Genomic DNA, 16,185 nt, shown 5'->3' on the forward strand with positions numbered 1-16,185 from the left:
CCCGAGGAAGGATACTAGAGTGGGTTGCCATTTCCTACTCCAGGGAAGCTTCCCAACCCAGGGACCGAACCTGTGTCTCCTCCGGCTTCTGCATTGGCAGGAGGATTCTTTACCACTGTGCCACCTGAGAAGCCCCGAAGAGAAAGGTCCCTGATGACTAACTGAAGAAACTTTGACGGAATGTTGTGAGAAGGGAAAAACCAGATGGAGATTAATGGTGGCTGATGAAGATAGCAAGTATAGATCTTCCTTTCCAGCTCTGACTTATTGTAGAGAGGAGAGTAATTAAAGTTGATTTTTTTCTCGGCATTTTTTTGTATCTTATTACCTTGTTTTTGTTTTTGTTTTTTAAAGATGGCAGCTGAAGGATAGGATCTCTAAATTTAGAGGTACTTTTTCTATATCTCTGATGTATGTAGGAAAAATATTCTAGACATTAGCAGTTTTACTAAAGTTTAGAACTATTCTTTGAATAATGTAAATAAGTCACGTCTGCTCATTCTTTTCAATTACTTTTATTGTTTAAAAATCATAATATTAAAAATTATTACTTTATTATATAGGATCGGAAAATAGAAGATCTTCGACAGTGCCTGAACAGGTACAAGAAAATGCAAGAAACAGTGGTTTTGGCTCCAGGTAAAAAAGGTATGTAGCTCTAAGAGCTTTTCTACTTGAGTTGATTTTACGTGGCTGTAAACTTTTTACATTTGGCCTCAATTGCTATTATTTCAAATTAGGTGGCTCATCCATTCATTCAGCAGTGTTATTAGGCATCTGTTCTCTGCCAGAAAAAGTGTAGGCTGCTGAGTGCAGTGTTGTTTGATTGTTCAGACAGAGCCCTCCCCATGTATAGGGGATATTCTAGAGAGAGAGAGAGAATCACAGCATGTGCGAGAGCCTTGGTGGAAAAGGACCTCAGTGTGTGTACATAGAGCTGATTCACTTCATTGTACAGCAAACTAACATAACATTGTAAAGCAATTCTACTCCAATTTAAAAAAAAAAGAGACACATGTGCCTGAAAGGTAGTGGGCAGAGGGCAGAGTGAGACAGATGAGATAATAGAAGAGACACAGCCAGATCATGCAAGGTGAGGAGTTCAGCTCTCATTCCAGCCCAGAGGATCCACTGAAGGGTCTTAACAAGTCAGTGACATGACAGATGGAGTGACATGACAGATGGAGTGTTTGACTATGGACCACTGGGACTATTCCAGCAGTGTTGGAAGGGAGGGAAACCAATCAAGATAACCTTACAGTATTACAGTGGGAAGATGTGATAGTGCTGATTGGAAATCTATTTTGGTGTTATCCTTGACTTAATAGTATGATGAGTTAGATTAGCAAAGTGAAGAAGAAGAAAGCATCAGGAAAGATAATATTTCTGGCTAAAGCAACTAGCAGAGGATGTTTCCACTTACCATGAGGGGGGAATCTAGAGGAGAAACATTGCCAGGGTTGAGGGGTATTGTGTCCAGCTTTGAATATATTTTTTAAAAAGTCTGTAAAACATCTAAGTAAAAATAGCCTGTATTTTGTTGTATTTATTATTATTTTATCTGCTGATGGGCCAATTGGCCATCCTCAAATACAACAAAGCTTTGGGGGTCATTCAAAACAAGCAAAAATGTTAAGAACTTTGAAGTTCTCTTGTTCATTAGCACTGCATAGGTGGGGCTATTTACTTTAAAAGTAAGTGATGAAAATAAGTCTTTGGGAAGGTACTTGTGGAACATTTGGGATTTTGAAATTTTAATTTTTATGGGTTCACAAAGAAAGAAAATCCTTTGGACCAGGATCTTTGAACAAAATGGATCTTCATGTTTTTGTCCATGAGGCCTGGCATGTATTAAGACTTTATAGTTATCTGAATGAGCAAATAAACCTCTAATTGTCATGACAGTTCTCATTACTCAGCATTTTCTATGCCTTCACAAGAGTATCTTTTAAGGAATATTACAGATTCTCTAATTAATTTTTACATAAAAATTATGCAAATATTTTACATAGTATTTTTGCATAGTCATAGTATTTGTAACATTGTTTGATTTTATAGAATCTCAATACTATAATGTTTCAAAATTAAAAAAGAGCAGATTAATTTCTTCAATTAGACTATATTGTAAAACATTTAGAAAATAGGGAAAAGGGGTAAAAATCACTCATAACTGCACTGGCATGGTCACTACGGGCATTTTCATGTAATTCTTTGTGCCTTTTTAATCTATGCATATAATAGTATAGTTAAAAGAGAGAGTTTTTAACCCTGTACAGAAAGATTTTTATAAACCATTGGAAATTATGTCCTGTTCTAATGAAGAGTTTCATCAACAGTGCTTTCTCAGTAGGATTTATGTTTATTTAGAAAATCCTCAGGCAGTTCTAAGAATACCTCAATTCTAATAAAATTAGAGTAAAAATCTAATAAAACCTAAGTTAAAAGCTATGTCTGGTTAGTATCTTTAAACAAGTAAATGATTTGCCATTCTGTGTTATTTAAAGACTAGTTGGAAGGACCATTCTGTTTTTAAAAAAGAATGTCTGGCACTGTTGTTCAGCACTTAATCCTTTTCATTTCTAAACACATTAAAAAAAAATTCTCAGAGTTGCTACTTTGCTGGTTATGTGGTTGCTTTTTTCCATTATGTCATTATTCTTTCTGCTTTAAAATGAAATGAATGGCATAAAGAACCCTCTCAAGAGGGACCAAGAGTCATCATCTTTTCTCTTTTCCCTTTTTGCTTTGCATATTTTTTTTCAAGAGCAAAGTAGTGATGGAAATGGAGTTAAGTGTGACTCTGTTGCTGTTTAGAATCACTTTAGTTGTACTACTGGAATTCCTCCATAGGTTATTTCTGAAGTGAAATACTTAAAGCCCCACGTGCTGACACAAAATTATAGAAGGGTTGTCAGACTCAGTTAGCTTTAATGCCAATGCTGTGAGTCCATAGTTACATTTATTAAACCACTATTGATTAATTGATTACCTCTATCAATACCAGTGCTGGATACTCACATGGCCCAAGAGCCCCTGGGCCTTAGGTGCTCCCGGTTTAAGATGCTATTCCTAGGGCCCATGTTGTTGTTCTTAGGGATGCCAGATGTTGACTCTGATTTTTAAGGATCAGAAAACTCTTTATGTTCAAGATTCTTATCTTCCTCCCAAAGTGAAAAGCTGTTGGTGTCCTCTCTGCTTTGTTGTTCCTAGGCCAAGATGGCGACTTGGAAGACCTGCTTCCGTCCGGCTCCTTCTCCACTCTGCTGGACCCGCAGGTCTTTAGTGATCTGGAGAAAAACCTGTCGCTGACGCCAGTAAGGGGCTCTCCCAGTCATGACCCATTTAACACAAGTGCTCCAGAAGAGGTATTTACAGCCTTATTGTTTTTCCATGTTAAAGAGACTCTGTCATTGAAAGTTAAAGTGCCGTTGACAACATCAAAGACTTGAGTTCTTTTCTGAGTTGGATCACTGACTTGCTTTGTCTTGGCAGTCATTATGACCTCTGGGTCTTTATTTGAAACATCTTCCCCCCCTCCTCTTTAATAAATAAAAGTTTGGGCCATTTGCAGCAACATGGATGGACCGGGAGAGTGTCATACTGAGTGAAGTCAGTCAGACAGAGAAGGAGGAGTATCACATGGCATCCCTTATGTGTGGAATCCAAAAAGAAAGGATACAAATGATCTTACTTACAAAACAGAAACAGACTCACAGACTTGGAGAAGCAGCTTATGGTTGCCAGGGAAAAAGATCAGGGAAAGGATAATTAGGGAGTTTGGGATGTACATGTACACACTGCTATACTTAAAATGGATAACCACCAAGGACCTACAGTATAGTACATGGAACTCTGCCCAGTGTTATGTGGCAGCCTGGATGGGAGGGGAGTTTGGGGGAGAATGGGTACATGTATATGTATGGTTGAGTCCCTTTGTTGTTCACCAGAAACTATCAACCTTGTTTGTAAATTGGGTATACCCCAATACAAAATAAAAAGTTTGAAAAGGAAAAAAACAAATAAAGACTTGGGCAATGTCAAAATCACTTATATAATTCAAGGAAGACATATGAATCCTTTGGAGATGGATGTAGTCTTCAATATGAGGTTATAATCTACTTACTAAAAAATAAGTAGGCAATGAATAAAGTAGGGGCAAAGTGAGATTATATAAGTTTTAGTCACTTGTGATGGTAACACAGAAAGATGATGGACTTCGGTTAACAAGCTGGGTATTGTGGAGTCATGTATTTCGTGGAGGTATCCCAACTGGAAGTCAGCAAATGAGTTATCTACAAGCATAGTTATGGCAAAACAATAAGAAGCAAATTGCCTTGACAGATTACACATCGGTTGCTTGATCACTTGGTAAATATGGTATCATCTGCATGGAGGATCTGCTTCATGGGATCTGTAGTATTGGAGAATGCTTTAAAGCAGCAAACACCTTCCTGCTCCTGCTGCTGCTGCTGCTGCTGCTGCTGCTGCTAAGTCACTTCAGTCGTGTCCGACTCTGTGTGACCCCATAGACGGCAGCCCACCAGGCTCCGCCATCCCTGGGATTCTCCAGGCAAGAACACTGGAGTGGGTTGCCATTTCCTTCTCCAATGCATGAAAGTGAAAAGTGAAAGTGAAATCGCTCAATCGTGTCTGACTCTTAGTGACCCCATGGACTGCAGCCCACCAGGCTCCTCCATCCATGGGATTTTCCAGGCAAGAGTACTGGAGTGGGGTGCCATTGCCTTCTCCGAAACACCTTCCTACAGCCCTGCTAATTATCTTCACAAGGTGGAATGAAGAGAAAGACACCTATTTCATAGAAGGTGGAGATGCTGGCAGTACAGTAGACCAGATCAACAGGCCTTTTGAACTAGGGTGTCTACCATGATTATTTTTGTAATCTGATCAGTTAATAAATAGTGACTACTTTCAAATTAAAAACAAAGAAGAAGAAAATTTCCCCTTCAATTTGTTAAACTTGAAAAAAGCAGCTAGAGGGGAATGAACAGTTTAAACTCGCTTATATTACTTTCACTTCAAAGTGGCACCAAAATCTATTATTGTTATCTGTTGCACACCACCCCCAAAACTTCGTGGCTTGAACCACAACATTGGTTTTGCTGATGAATCTGCAGTTTGGGCAGGGCTTGGCAGGAACATCTTGTCTTTGCTCCCTTGGACATCAGCTGGAATGGTGAGAAACCTAGGGGCTTGAGTCATCTGAAGGATACTCTATTCACGTGTCTGGTGGTTGAGGCAGACAGTTGACTAGGACCTCAGCTGAGACTCAGACTGGAACAACTACATGTGATTGCTTAGCTTCCTCTCAGTGTGGTGGTGGGTCGTAAGGATGAGCTTCCCAAGGAAAGGACTGGGCAGATTTTACCACCTTTTGTGATGTATCTCAGAAGTCATGTAGAATCTCTTCTCCTGTAGTCACAGGCCCATCCAGATTCAAGGAGTGGGAACATACACTCTACCTCTTGATGAACAAGTGCCAATATCATAAGAATACACGGGATGGGATATATTGGGGCAACCGTATTTGGCTGTCTGGCTCCAAAAATTTATATCCCTCTCCCATGGAAAATAACATTCATCCCCTCTTCAGAGACCCCTCAGCCTCATTCCAGTTTGGCATCAGTATCCCTGGATCTTGTCATACCGATCAGGTCAAGTTATAGATGAAGCTTTTAGGGACATTACCTTGGGCACAGCTTTGTGAATACCATCCCATTCTATTTAAGGAACCTGGAACTTAAAGGACAAGCTGTCTGTCCCCCACACATCCAGTATACAGTGGTGGGATAGACATAATGTAGCTGCTGTAGGCCGGAGAAGGCAACGGCACCCCACTCCAGTACTTTTGCCTGGAAAATCCCATGGGCAGAGGAGCCTGGTGGGCTGCAGTCCATGGGGTCGCGAAGAGTTGGACATGACTGAGCAACTTCACTTTTACTTTTCACTGTCATGCATTGGAGAAGGAAATGGCAGCCCACTCCAGTGTTCTTGCCTGGACGATCCCAGGGACGGGGGAGCCTGGTGGGCTGCCGTCTATGGGGTCGCACAGAGTCGGACACGACTGAGTGACTTAGCAGCAGCAGCAGCTGTAGGCACACCCATTGAAAAATAGAGAAATACAAGGCAGACATGTGTCACTAGTCCCTAGCAATTCCATGGAGGCTAGTCCTCTAGGCTCTTGGCTTCCTTTTGAGCCATCCTTCTTTTTAATAAGAAGAAGCCTGTATTTGCAGATGAGCAGTTTTCTGCTGAGTGTCCATTTAGGTCACAAAGCCTTCATTTCTTCTCATTTTCTACTAGCTATATTCCTTTCAGTCTAAATTGACAGAATATTTTAAACATTTGGAATTTCTTATGAATCAATGTATAATTCACTCCTTTAGATAAAATCATATCCACAAATATCTTCACAAAAAAACCCTTCATTACTTTAGGTTCCCTGTGAGGCCGCTATGAGATAGCCCCTTATCTTTAGAGTTTTTTGACCTGTTAGAAAGGTTCAAGGAGAGCACCACCTCAGATTTTCCTCTCTTAACAAAGTCACACCTGTGGCTTCATCTTAAGGCTGTTTTCCTGACAACACCTGTGTTTGATCTTTGCCTTGAAACCATTTCTTAATTTTGATATGTAGTATTCCATCTAGGGAAACTAGGAATGAGAAACAGTTTGATTTTTCAATTAAATCTTCGCTCCTTTATATTTAACAGATCCTTCTTTGGTCATCTCTCTTCTAACATTTTATTATAGGAAATTGTGAGAAGGAATCAAATGGCATCTTTTTATATATGTTGCTCATAATTACATAATGAAAATATGAAATTTCATTTGAATGAGAAAGAGTTCAATGAGAAAACAACATTTCTCTTAGCTGAAATGTGTCATTAAAAAGGTATTAATGAGAAGGGGAATTGCATGAATGTAGTCAAAAGGTACAAAGGCTATTAGTAAGTACTAGAAATGTGATGTACAACATGATGACTACAGTTAACACTGTGTATTGTGTGTTTGAAAGTTGATAAGAGAGTATATCTTAGAAGTCCTCGTCATGAGGGAAAAACTTTTTCTTCACCTATCTATATGAGGTAATAAATGTTAATTTAATTAACTATGGCAATCATATAACAGTGTATGTAAGTCAAGTCATTATCCTGTACACCTAAAACTTTCACAGTGGCTATATGTCAGTTGTTGTTCAGTTGCCAAGTCGTGTCCAAGACTTTTCAATCCTGTGACTTGCAGCACACCAGGCTTCCCTGTCCTTCACTATCTCCCAGAGTTTGCTCAAACTCACGTCCATTGAGTCGATGATGCCATCCAATTATCTCATCCTCTGCTGCCCCCTTCTCCTCCCACCCTCAATCTTTCCCAGCATCAGGGTCTTTTCCAGTGAATTGGCTCTTCGCATTAGGTGGCCAAAGTATTGGAGCATCAGGTTCAGCATCAGTTCTTCCAGTGAATATTCAGGGTTGATTTAGTTTAGGATTTACTGGTTTGATCTTGCAATCCAAGAGACTCTCAAGAGACTTCTCCAGCACCACAATTTGAAAACGTAAATTCTTTGGCACGCAGCCTTTTTTCTGGTCCCACTGTCAACATCTGCACATAACTGCTGGAAAAAGCATAGCTTTGACTATCTAGACCTTTGTTGGTGAAGTGATATCTCTAGTTTTTAATACACTGTCTAGGTTTGTCATAGCTTTTTTTTCAATAAAACTGAAAGGAAAAAACCTAAGGAATTAGTTAAGGAATAAGAATTAGTATAGAGGGAAAATTTCTCTAGTTGTTAAATATTTACACTAAAAGAAAAAATATGATGGCCTCGGCATGTGCCCTATTTGTTGAGAGCAGGTGCTGTTCCATATGGGACATACCCAGATAACCTCATATCTTTACCAAAAAGAAAAAGTCTTCACTGTGTGAATTGCAGTTTAATGACAGATAATAAGTTTGGAACAAGAATGATTTTAGGATGATTGAAGATGTTCAGCCACATTTTTAAAGAAAAGTCAGGAGGGCAATTTGAGGTTGGAGTGAAAGCCCTAAATTTGGAAAGAAATCTAGAAAATGGGTCAGTTTGTTAGTGCAGCTATTTTTCCCAAGGAAGGAACCCAAGGAAGTGAGTGCACATCAGAAAATGGGTATGGTGGTTAAATAAATTGCCCAGAATGAATCATAAAAATTCAAACTGAAAAAAGTGATAGTGAACTAATCACCTATTTTATAATAATATGACTTGTTAAGGAACAAAATTCAGCTGGGTAAATTTTAAAGATCTGTTGGCTTTATTCATGAATCCAGCAGCATCCCATCAACTGTTATAGGCAGAGTGGAGCAGAAAAGGGAAATCTTACTTGGCATGTGCTGATTGGTTAACGAAGGTTTATTCCCTTACATAGAATAGAGGTCTTGGGCCCCAGCCAGGTAACTTGTCCTGAACAGGAAGTGCTGACTGGTTGACCTAGTCCTTCCTTTTCTTGGAAAGCTGAGCATAGGAAATGTAGTTACGTCCAGGCTTGCTAATATAGGGCTTAGCATGAATGACTCCATCTTGTGCCCAATCTTTAACAGACTTCACATTTTATAACTTTTTCTAGTATCACAGGTTGGGACTGCTGCTCAGTAACTGAAACAAATCTCACAAAGCTGTTTTCATTGCTTATTTTTGAGTTTGTTGGTTGGTCAAGGACATTGGGCTTTCAGTGGCAGGAGTGAGTTGGCATCAGTTGTGTGTGGTTGTGAAGGCGAGGCTGTTGTTGACTGGTTGACACTCAGAAGTGTGTTCCTGGTGTGGGTCCCTACCTGATTAACTTACTCCCAGAAGCCAAGAGCTGTCTTGGATTGGCTGACTTTCAAAAGTGAGTTCATTGAGGCAAGTTTTTTTCATTTTTTACTGGAATTTTTTTTAAAGTGCTTCATTTATTACTTCACGGTGTGGCTCACAATCTAACTGCTCTCTGGTTGTCAGAAATTACTGAAAACCAGTGTTTAGAAAGCCTTTCACACAATCCATCCTTAGGATATACAAAGCATTTGGGGGGGGGTAAAATGTATTATGCTTTTTTGTTGTTTTTGCTATAATATTGTTACTACTAAGCTTTTTTTAAGTAGTGTTGCCACAAAATCTATTATAATTTGTTTTAATGACACTTTTCATCAGTTCTGTTAACTGAAGTTAGTTAACCTGTGCACGTATAGAATAATTAACTACCATATTAAACTAATGGTAGAAATTAAAGTGCAAATAGTGTTTTGTTTACAAAACTCTTTAACCAAATTTCATCTACAATCATTGCAACCCTGTAAGGTAGGCATTGACGTTGTCATTTTACAGGGGAGAAAATGAGTGTACAGTTAACTTACCTAAGGTCAAATTCACTTAGTCAGGTGTGTCAGGGCCAAGATGTCAATCAGGACTTAACATGGTTAGGATTTTCTGTTAACTTTCTTAATGGTATTTATTGTCTTCTTCTCAATATTCAGTGTCGTCTTCAAAAACGTGTTCAAAAATTACCTTCTTCTGAATGTTTCCTCTGATTACCACGTCTGGATGTTTATGTCCTAAAACCATTTTATCAATATAAGGATAGAGTTCTAAACACAGGTGTATGAAATTTTAGCAGTAGACCACTCAATTGTCTTATTTATCTCCTTGTTACTCTGTGCATTATATTCTGTTTGATGGATTGATTTGAGGTTTTTTATTATTACATTACAGTTCAACACAAGCATCTTGCAAGTTTCAATGCCTTCATTATTGCCAGCATCTAAAGGCTTGGAAACTTCTGAAAAAGCAAAATTGCCTTCTAAGCCAGAGACTCCATTTGAGGAGAGGTATGTCATTTATTGGGCTTCCCTGGTGGCTCAGATGGTAAAGCATCTGCCTGCAATGTGGGAGACCCGGGTTCGATCCCTGGGTTGGGAAGATCCCCTGGAGAAGGAAATGGCAACCCACTCCAGCCCTCTTGCCTGGAAAATTCCGTGAACTGAGGAACCTGGTAGGCTACAGTCCATGGGGTCTCAAAGAGTCGGACATGACTGAGCGACTTCAAAAAAAAAAAAATCATTTATGACCTAACACTGCAATATGAATACTCAGAAAAGTAGATCCACCAAAGCAGGAGTGGGCTGCATTTATTTATAGACATAATCTTTAACCCAGAGAAGCAAGAAACAGCAAGACACGGGCCAGGGAGCCCCACAGCAGTTCTCTGTTATTAAAATAAGAGGTGTGAAGCAGGAAGTAACTGGAGGCTCGGCTGGGGAAGTATGCTGATCAGGTTAGAGAGGGAACTTGGCTTGTATATCCTAGGTCCCAGGTGGTCATCAAAGGACTGCAAGGAGAATAGCAACAGTCATGTTCCTGAGGCTGTTTGGAAGATGTTGTCAAGGAGCCAAGATGAGGATCCGATAGTCTCTCCCTAGGCAAATAGAATTTGGGGGGAATATGTTCCCAAATTAATTGCCTAATCTTCCAGTTAGACTAAATAAAATTAAGTAGAATATTAGAAGAGAGAGAAGTAACTGTTCTTGAACAATTTTTTGTTATTGACAGTTTTGTTCGCTTGAAATATAGTCTTTTTTTTTTCTTCATGAAACTCATCAAAATTTTTTTTTACAATATTTTAGTGATGGAATTGGTTCTGCTGCTGAAGCTCAACTGTGTGATAGTCTTGCGTAAGTTCTGTTTTATCAAATGTGAAAAATATGTTTGCTGCTTGGGACACAAAAAGTGTCTGTTACACTAACAATGACTAGTATTAGAAGCAGGTGACCCTGAGGCCTGCATGAGTGAATGCAGCCGTAACGACCAGAGCGGGTGGGGGTGGGGGTTGTAAAGAAACAAATAAATACTTGCTCTTTTACCGTTATTTCATACCAGCTTTCTGCTGATCTTGAGCCTGCCTTCATCAGTTTTCATGTGAAGTTCAGTGCTTTAAATTTCATTTTTGTACTGACCTGTAGTTTGAGTATGTCTTAGAAAAGCATCACAGCAGCTGGTAAGGCTGCCATGGTATTTTGTACTTTCAGCTTAATAAGCTGACCTAATGGTTACATTTATCCAAGTTAAAGTCTGGATGAAATTAGGAAAATATTTTCAGAGCCATACTCAAAGATGAGATCTTTTTTCTCCATTATCTTTTTCTTTATTTGGTAGTTGACATTTCTAGCAACGTATTTACACATAAATACATGAGAAATGCCTTTTAAAGTTTGTTAGTATATTCCATTATCCTGTATCTTAGAGCAAAGTGATTTATTCGCTCTTGTTTTTAAACTGGTCAGATATTCCTGCCTTCAGTTTCTGAGTAACAACAGCTGCGTATAATTGAATGCAACTTATGAGAAGAGCAAGACTTTCCCAGGTGTTCACACTGTCACTGTGCCTTCACTAAGGTTTTAAACGAGTTATCGCAATAGGGATTCCTCTATTATGCTTGATTAGGACTGGAAATAAAGTGCTTTGCCAGACTCAGAAAACTGACTCCTTTGTGAACTGAAAAGTAATACTTTTTCATCCTTTAACCTCATTTGAAGGATTAATATAAAAAGTACACAACCATTTTAAAAGTTCCTGGTGTAAATGTGTATATGCAAAGGATGCACCACTAGCCTGTGGAAAACACTGGTTTATTTTCGAATATTGACATCACAGGATAGTCCTAAGTGTTTTTCCAGCCATTCTAACGTGCGCAAGACAGTTACAGTTATTGGCGGGACAGTTAACCACCCCTGCTTTTAAAAGAACTAAACATTATAATTTAGTTAAGTACATAAATGACTGTCTGAATCCAGATTTTCTTTTATTACCAGGACTCCATTCACATGCAATTTTAGTTTCTTTCCAATGCATTCTACTTAGAAGCAATGGCACCAGAACCACTTACTATTAATCATAATTATTATTGTTGTTATTTTTAGAACTTCAAGTTTGCAGAAATCTAGCAGCCTGGGCAATCTGAAGAAAGAGTCATCAGACGGGGTTGGTCCTGTGTTTTTTTCTGTCTGTTACCCTGAGGCGAAATATTTAGGGATCTTCATCTTGTCCCATTTGTGGTTTCAGTAATGGAAAAGTATTAGATACTGCAGTTAATGATAAATATTAAGGAATATGTGTGTAAAGGATTGAAAGTAATACATAAAGTCAAATGTGGAGACATTAATAAAGTATTGTAGAAATTAAGTAAAGATGAGATTTTGTAGCCCTGAAATAGATGTAAATTTATTTTAATTTGTTGAATTATATGTGAGAAATTCTAAATAGATTAATTCCTATAACAATATTTAACTACTGTTGTTGTTTTGAACAGGAAAAGGAGTCTATTCCAAAGCCTTCAGAAGTAAGTTTTATGTCCAGATTACAATGTAGAAATGTTTGAGAGTTCTAATACATACATCAGACTTCTTAATACATAATGCATAAGATTGCTTAATATATAAAACATAAGACTACTTAAATGTCTTCAATAAAGTAAAATTCTAAGAACCTGCAAAACATGCCAAATGAATGAATCTCAACATAAAAGGTCACATATTATATGATCCCATTTATGTAAAATACCAGAATAGGTAAATCCATAGAGATAGAACACAAATTTGTGGTTGTCAGGGGTGGAGGAGAGAGGATGGGGAGAAACTGCATAGTGAATAAGGGGTTTTACTTTAGAATGATGGAAATGTTTTAGAACTAGGTAGAGGTGTTGGTTCCACAACACTATGAATGTGCTAAATGCGACTGCATTTGCTCACTTTAAAATAGTTACTTTTGACTTTGCTGGTCCAGTGATTGAGACTCCGCACTTCCAATGCAGGAGTCATGGCTTTGATCCCTGGTTGAGGAACCAAGATCCCCCAAGCCATGTGGCACAGCCAAAAATTAAAATAGTTACTTTAATGTTATATGACTTTCACGTCAATAAGAACAAAATAAAAGCGAAGCTCCAAACTCTTGGTTATGCTACTTGATGACAATAACAACCAAACCTGGGTTTCCTTACACTTCACAAAAAGCCCTTCTTAGAAAGGTCACCAGCTGTTTGTATTATATAACCAGGGTCTATCCACAGCAGACATTCTGGTATTTTAAAGACATCGTCAGCATGGGTTCTGGCTCTTCTTTCTTCTCTTTTTCAAATGTTGACCTTGCACAGTCTGGTAAGCACTCTCTCCAGATGCAGTCTCTCACTGTTGGCTCTTAACTGCCTTGAGTCATGAGTAGGTGTAACTAACAAAGCACAGAAAGTAGATCCAGCCACAATTCATGTCATTGTTCTTTTTGTCTTGCTAATTCAGTAAGTGGTGTGAAATGATGTTGACATAGGGCATTGAGACATAGATAAGAGAATCACTGAATTGTGCCATCGGTACATGTTTGGTTACTATGAATGGTAGAAATGTAGAGAAAAATATCCACCTTAAAAGCTTGTTGCTCCTTGCCCTTCTCTCTATTTCTGCAGAAAAGAGAGAGGACAAGAGATGTTCAAGAAATGAGAACATGCAGACAAAAGAATCCTTGGATAATACTAAAAACAGTATAATTACCAATTTAAATAACCAGAAAGCTCAAAATTAAGTTACAGACAGACCTCGGAGATATTATATATTCAGGCCCATGCCACCACAATAAAGCAAATATTGCAATAAAGTGAGTCACACAAACATTTTGGCTTCCCAGTGCATATAAAAGCTACATTTACACTATACTACCATAATCTATTACATCTGCAGTGGCATGATACGAACAAAAACCATGTACATACCTTCATTAAAAGGTGCTGGAAAATGCTAACCATGATCTGAGCCTTTAGCAGGCTGTCACCTTTTTACAATAGTAACATCAAAGGTCACCGATCACAGATTTCCCTAACAAACATAATATTAACGGAAAAGTTTGAAAGATTGTGAGAATTACCAAAATGTGTCATGGGGACACAAAGTGAGCACATACTGTTGGAAAAATAGCTCTAATGCAGGGCTGCCACACACTTGAAGTTTGTTAAAAACACAATATCGGCAAGGCACAATAAAGGGAGATGCAATAAAATGAGGTATACCTGTATTTAAAATCACAGTTAAAATTCTTGAAAAGGATTTTGAAATATTGTGAGGATCTCAAGTGGCTTCTGAATCAATCAAGATAAATTTAATTTCAGTGTATTTCGTTTTAATGGTTAATCATATTTGAATCTATCACAGTCATTGAAAACCAGTGATCCATGTTTAGTAGCTTGCAGGTGAGATATGACTTGCAGGTGATATATGAGATATAACCCAAAATCCCATTTCAAAATTATATACCTTAAATAGTTGCTGCTTGTGCTTTCATTTTATCATTAATTCTTTGAGAGAAAATATTTAAAATACGTGGAGTAGAAATAACTGGAGTTCTTATACTGCTGGTATAGAAGGTCAGGACTAATGTCTACTTTATAGAATAATTACATTATATTGGGATTTTATTGTTGTAATTATAAAGACTGTGAACTATATCATAACCAGATCTTTGTCATGATTATTAGGAAAGTAGGAAATCTGCTGCTACTCCAGTGATGTAATGTTTTATCTCTGTCTTTGAGGGAATGAGGCAATTAAATTAAAATAAAATTCGAGAATGTCTATATCTATCCTAAATACTTAAAGCCCTAAACACATGGATTAAGATTGGTGATGACCATGTTTTTGTTGTTGTTCCTTAAGTAAAAATCAGAATTGACTTTTTAAACTCCTAACAGGACATTTGACATTCATAATGAATGTGTTGGTTCAGTTATCCTTTTTTAGCTAAAATCACGTGTGTAGTATTTAGTACTGCTCTGCACCAGTAATTACGCATGTTCATGCTGTTTCACATTCATCACTACTTCTCTCTCAGGATAAAGCTCCAGTAGAGAGCAGTCCCTTTGGGACCCTGCCTCCCAAAGCTCCAGGACATGATGCCTCCGGGGATGACAATCCCTTTGGCACTCGGAAAGCCAGATCTTCCTTTGGTCGTGGTTTTTTTAAAATTAAAAGTAACAAGAGGACAGCAAGCGCGCCAAACTTGGGTATGTGTGGCCAAAATGCCATTTCCTTAATTCTTCCAGAGTCAGGAAAAGATCAGTCTCTTCCCTTATTCATCTATTTGTACATTTCTTTTTCTCAGAAATGAAGGTGAATGACTTGGGGGGGGGGGAAGTCAACAAAGAATGCTTCCACAGGCTTAATTCAGAGGTAAAGATAGCTTGGTGTGGACTCTCTTACTCTGCTCCCAATTTTGGGTGTAAACTTAGAGGAAAAACCAAAACCCGTGGCTCTCTCTGACGTCATTGCAAACAGCTTCCCATCCGCTCTGAAACCGGATAGATTCACCCCATGTTGACACCACCAGTAGAGTCTGTGTAGCGTCGGAAGCGCAGTGTGGCGCCCGCCCTCCCTCTCACTGTGCGTTTTGTGAGTAGGAGTTTGATCTGTGTTTCATTTTGTCATTCCCCTGTGTTCTCTCCATTGCGCTGCGTGTGATTGTGTGCGTTGTTGGGATTTCTGAAGATCGTAAACGAAGTGCCAGTGCACCCACCTTAGGTACCGTACCCCTGCATGCCTGCCTTCGCCAGCGCTGTGCTCCCAACCGAGCTAATCCCTGCTCTTGGCATCTTGATCTCTAGACAGTGAGCTGGCAGCATCACAATATGCTCCAGAGTGTTCCTTCCACCTTCCGCTCACCAGGACTCTCTGTAGAGCCTCCGCTTCTAAGCCTAAATGCTGCTGTAACCCATGCTAATGGCACCTTGCAAGCAGCTCTCTGAGGACCAAATGTGCCCAGCGCCTGGCAGAGTGCAGGGCAGGAGTGTCCTGGCGTCATAAATCCAGCTCCTTCACCCCAAAGTACATCACATCACTCTAACTCCCAGGGCCTTGCAGCTCCTCCTTGTCGGTAACATTTCCCCAGACTCCAGAAAGACATGTTTTTAGCTGAAGAGGTCTGTGGAAGACACCAAAAATGATCATTTTAGACTTACTTCTCTCAGAGGAACATCCTTCTGACATATTGTTTTGAAGATGGAGGTGACATTTAGTTACAGCAATATCTGAGGAGTCACCCCCAAAGCGATTTTAGGAGAGGGAAAGCTCAGTTTTCTTTTTAAAGAATACAGTGGTAGGGAGGTTATCCTCAAAATAAATAAAAACACA

General features: G+C 38.9%; 1 protein-coding gene across 12 annotated transcripts in view; it reads left to right on the forward strand.

Moving 5' to 3' along the window:
• Positions 1-16,185, forward strand: part of PPFIBP1 (PPFIA binding protein 1) — a 195,461-nt gene that overhangs the window by 163,465 nt on the left and 15,811 nt on the right. For 8 of the 12 annotated variants that reach the window (XM_070453840.1, XM_070453839.1, XM_070453837.1 and 5 more), the window contains 8 exons: positions 564-648; positions 3,211-3,365; positions 9,737-9,852; positions 10,648-10,695; positions 11,941-12,001; positions 12,330-12,359; positions 14,891-15,062; positions 15,544-15,576. In XM_070453840.1, the coding sequence (XP_070309941.1) occupies positions 564-648; positions 3,211-3,365; positions 9,737-9,852; positions 10,648-10,695; positions 11,941-12,001; positions 12,330-12,359; positions 14,891-15,062; positions 15,544-15,576 (700 nt within the window). The remainder of the gene's footprint in view (positions 1-563; positions 649-3,210; positions 3,366-9,736; positions 9,853-10,647; positions 10,696-11,940; positions 12,002-12,329; positions 12,360-14,890; positions 15,063-15,543; positions 15,577-16,185) is intronic. The other 4 variants (XM_070453842.1, XM_070453846.1, XM_070453848.1 and 1 more) reach the window with 1 other exon arrangement.

This window comes from Odocoileus virginianus, chromosome 23 (assembly GCF_023699985.2).
Source record: "Odocoileus virginianus isolate 20LAN1187 ecotype Illinois chromosome 23, Ovbor_1.2, whole genome shotgun sequence".
Classification (NCBI taxonomy): domain Eukaryota; kingdom Metazoa; phylum Chordata; class Mammalia; order Artiodactyla; family Cervidae; genus Odocoileus; species Odocoileus virginianus.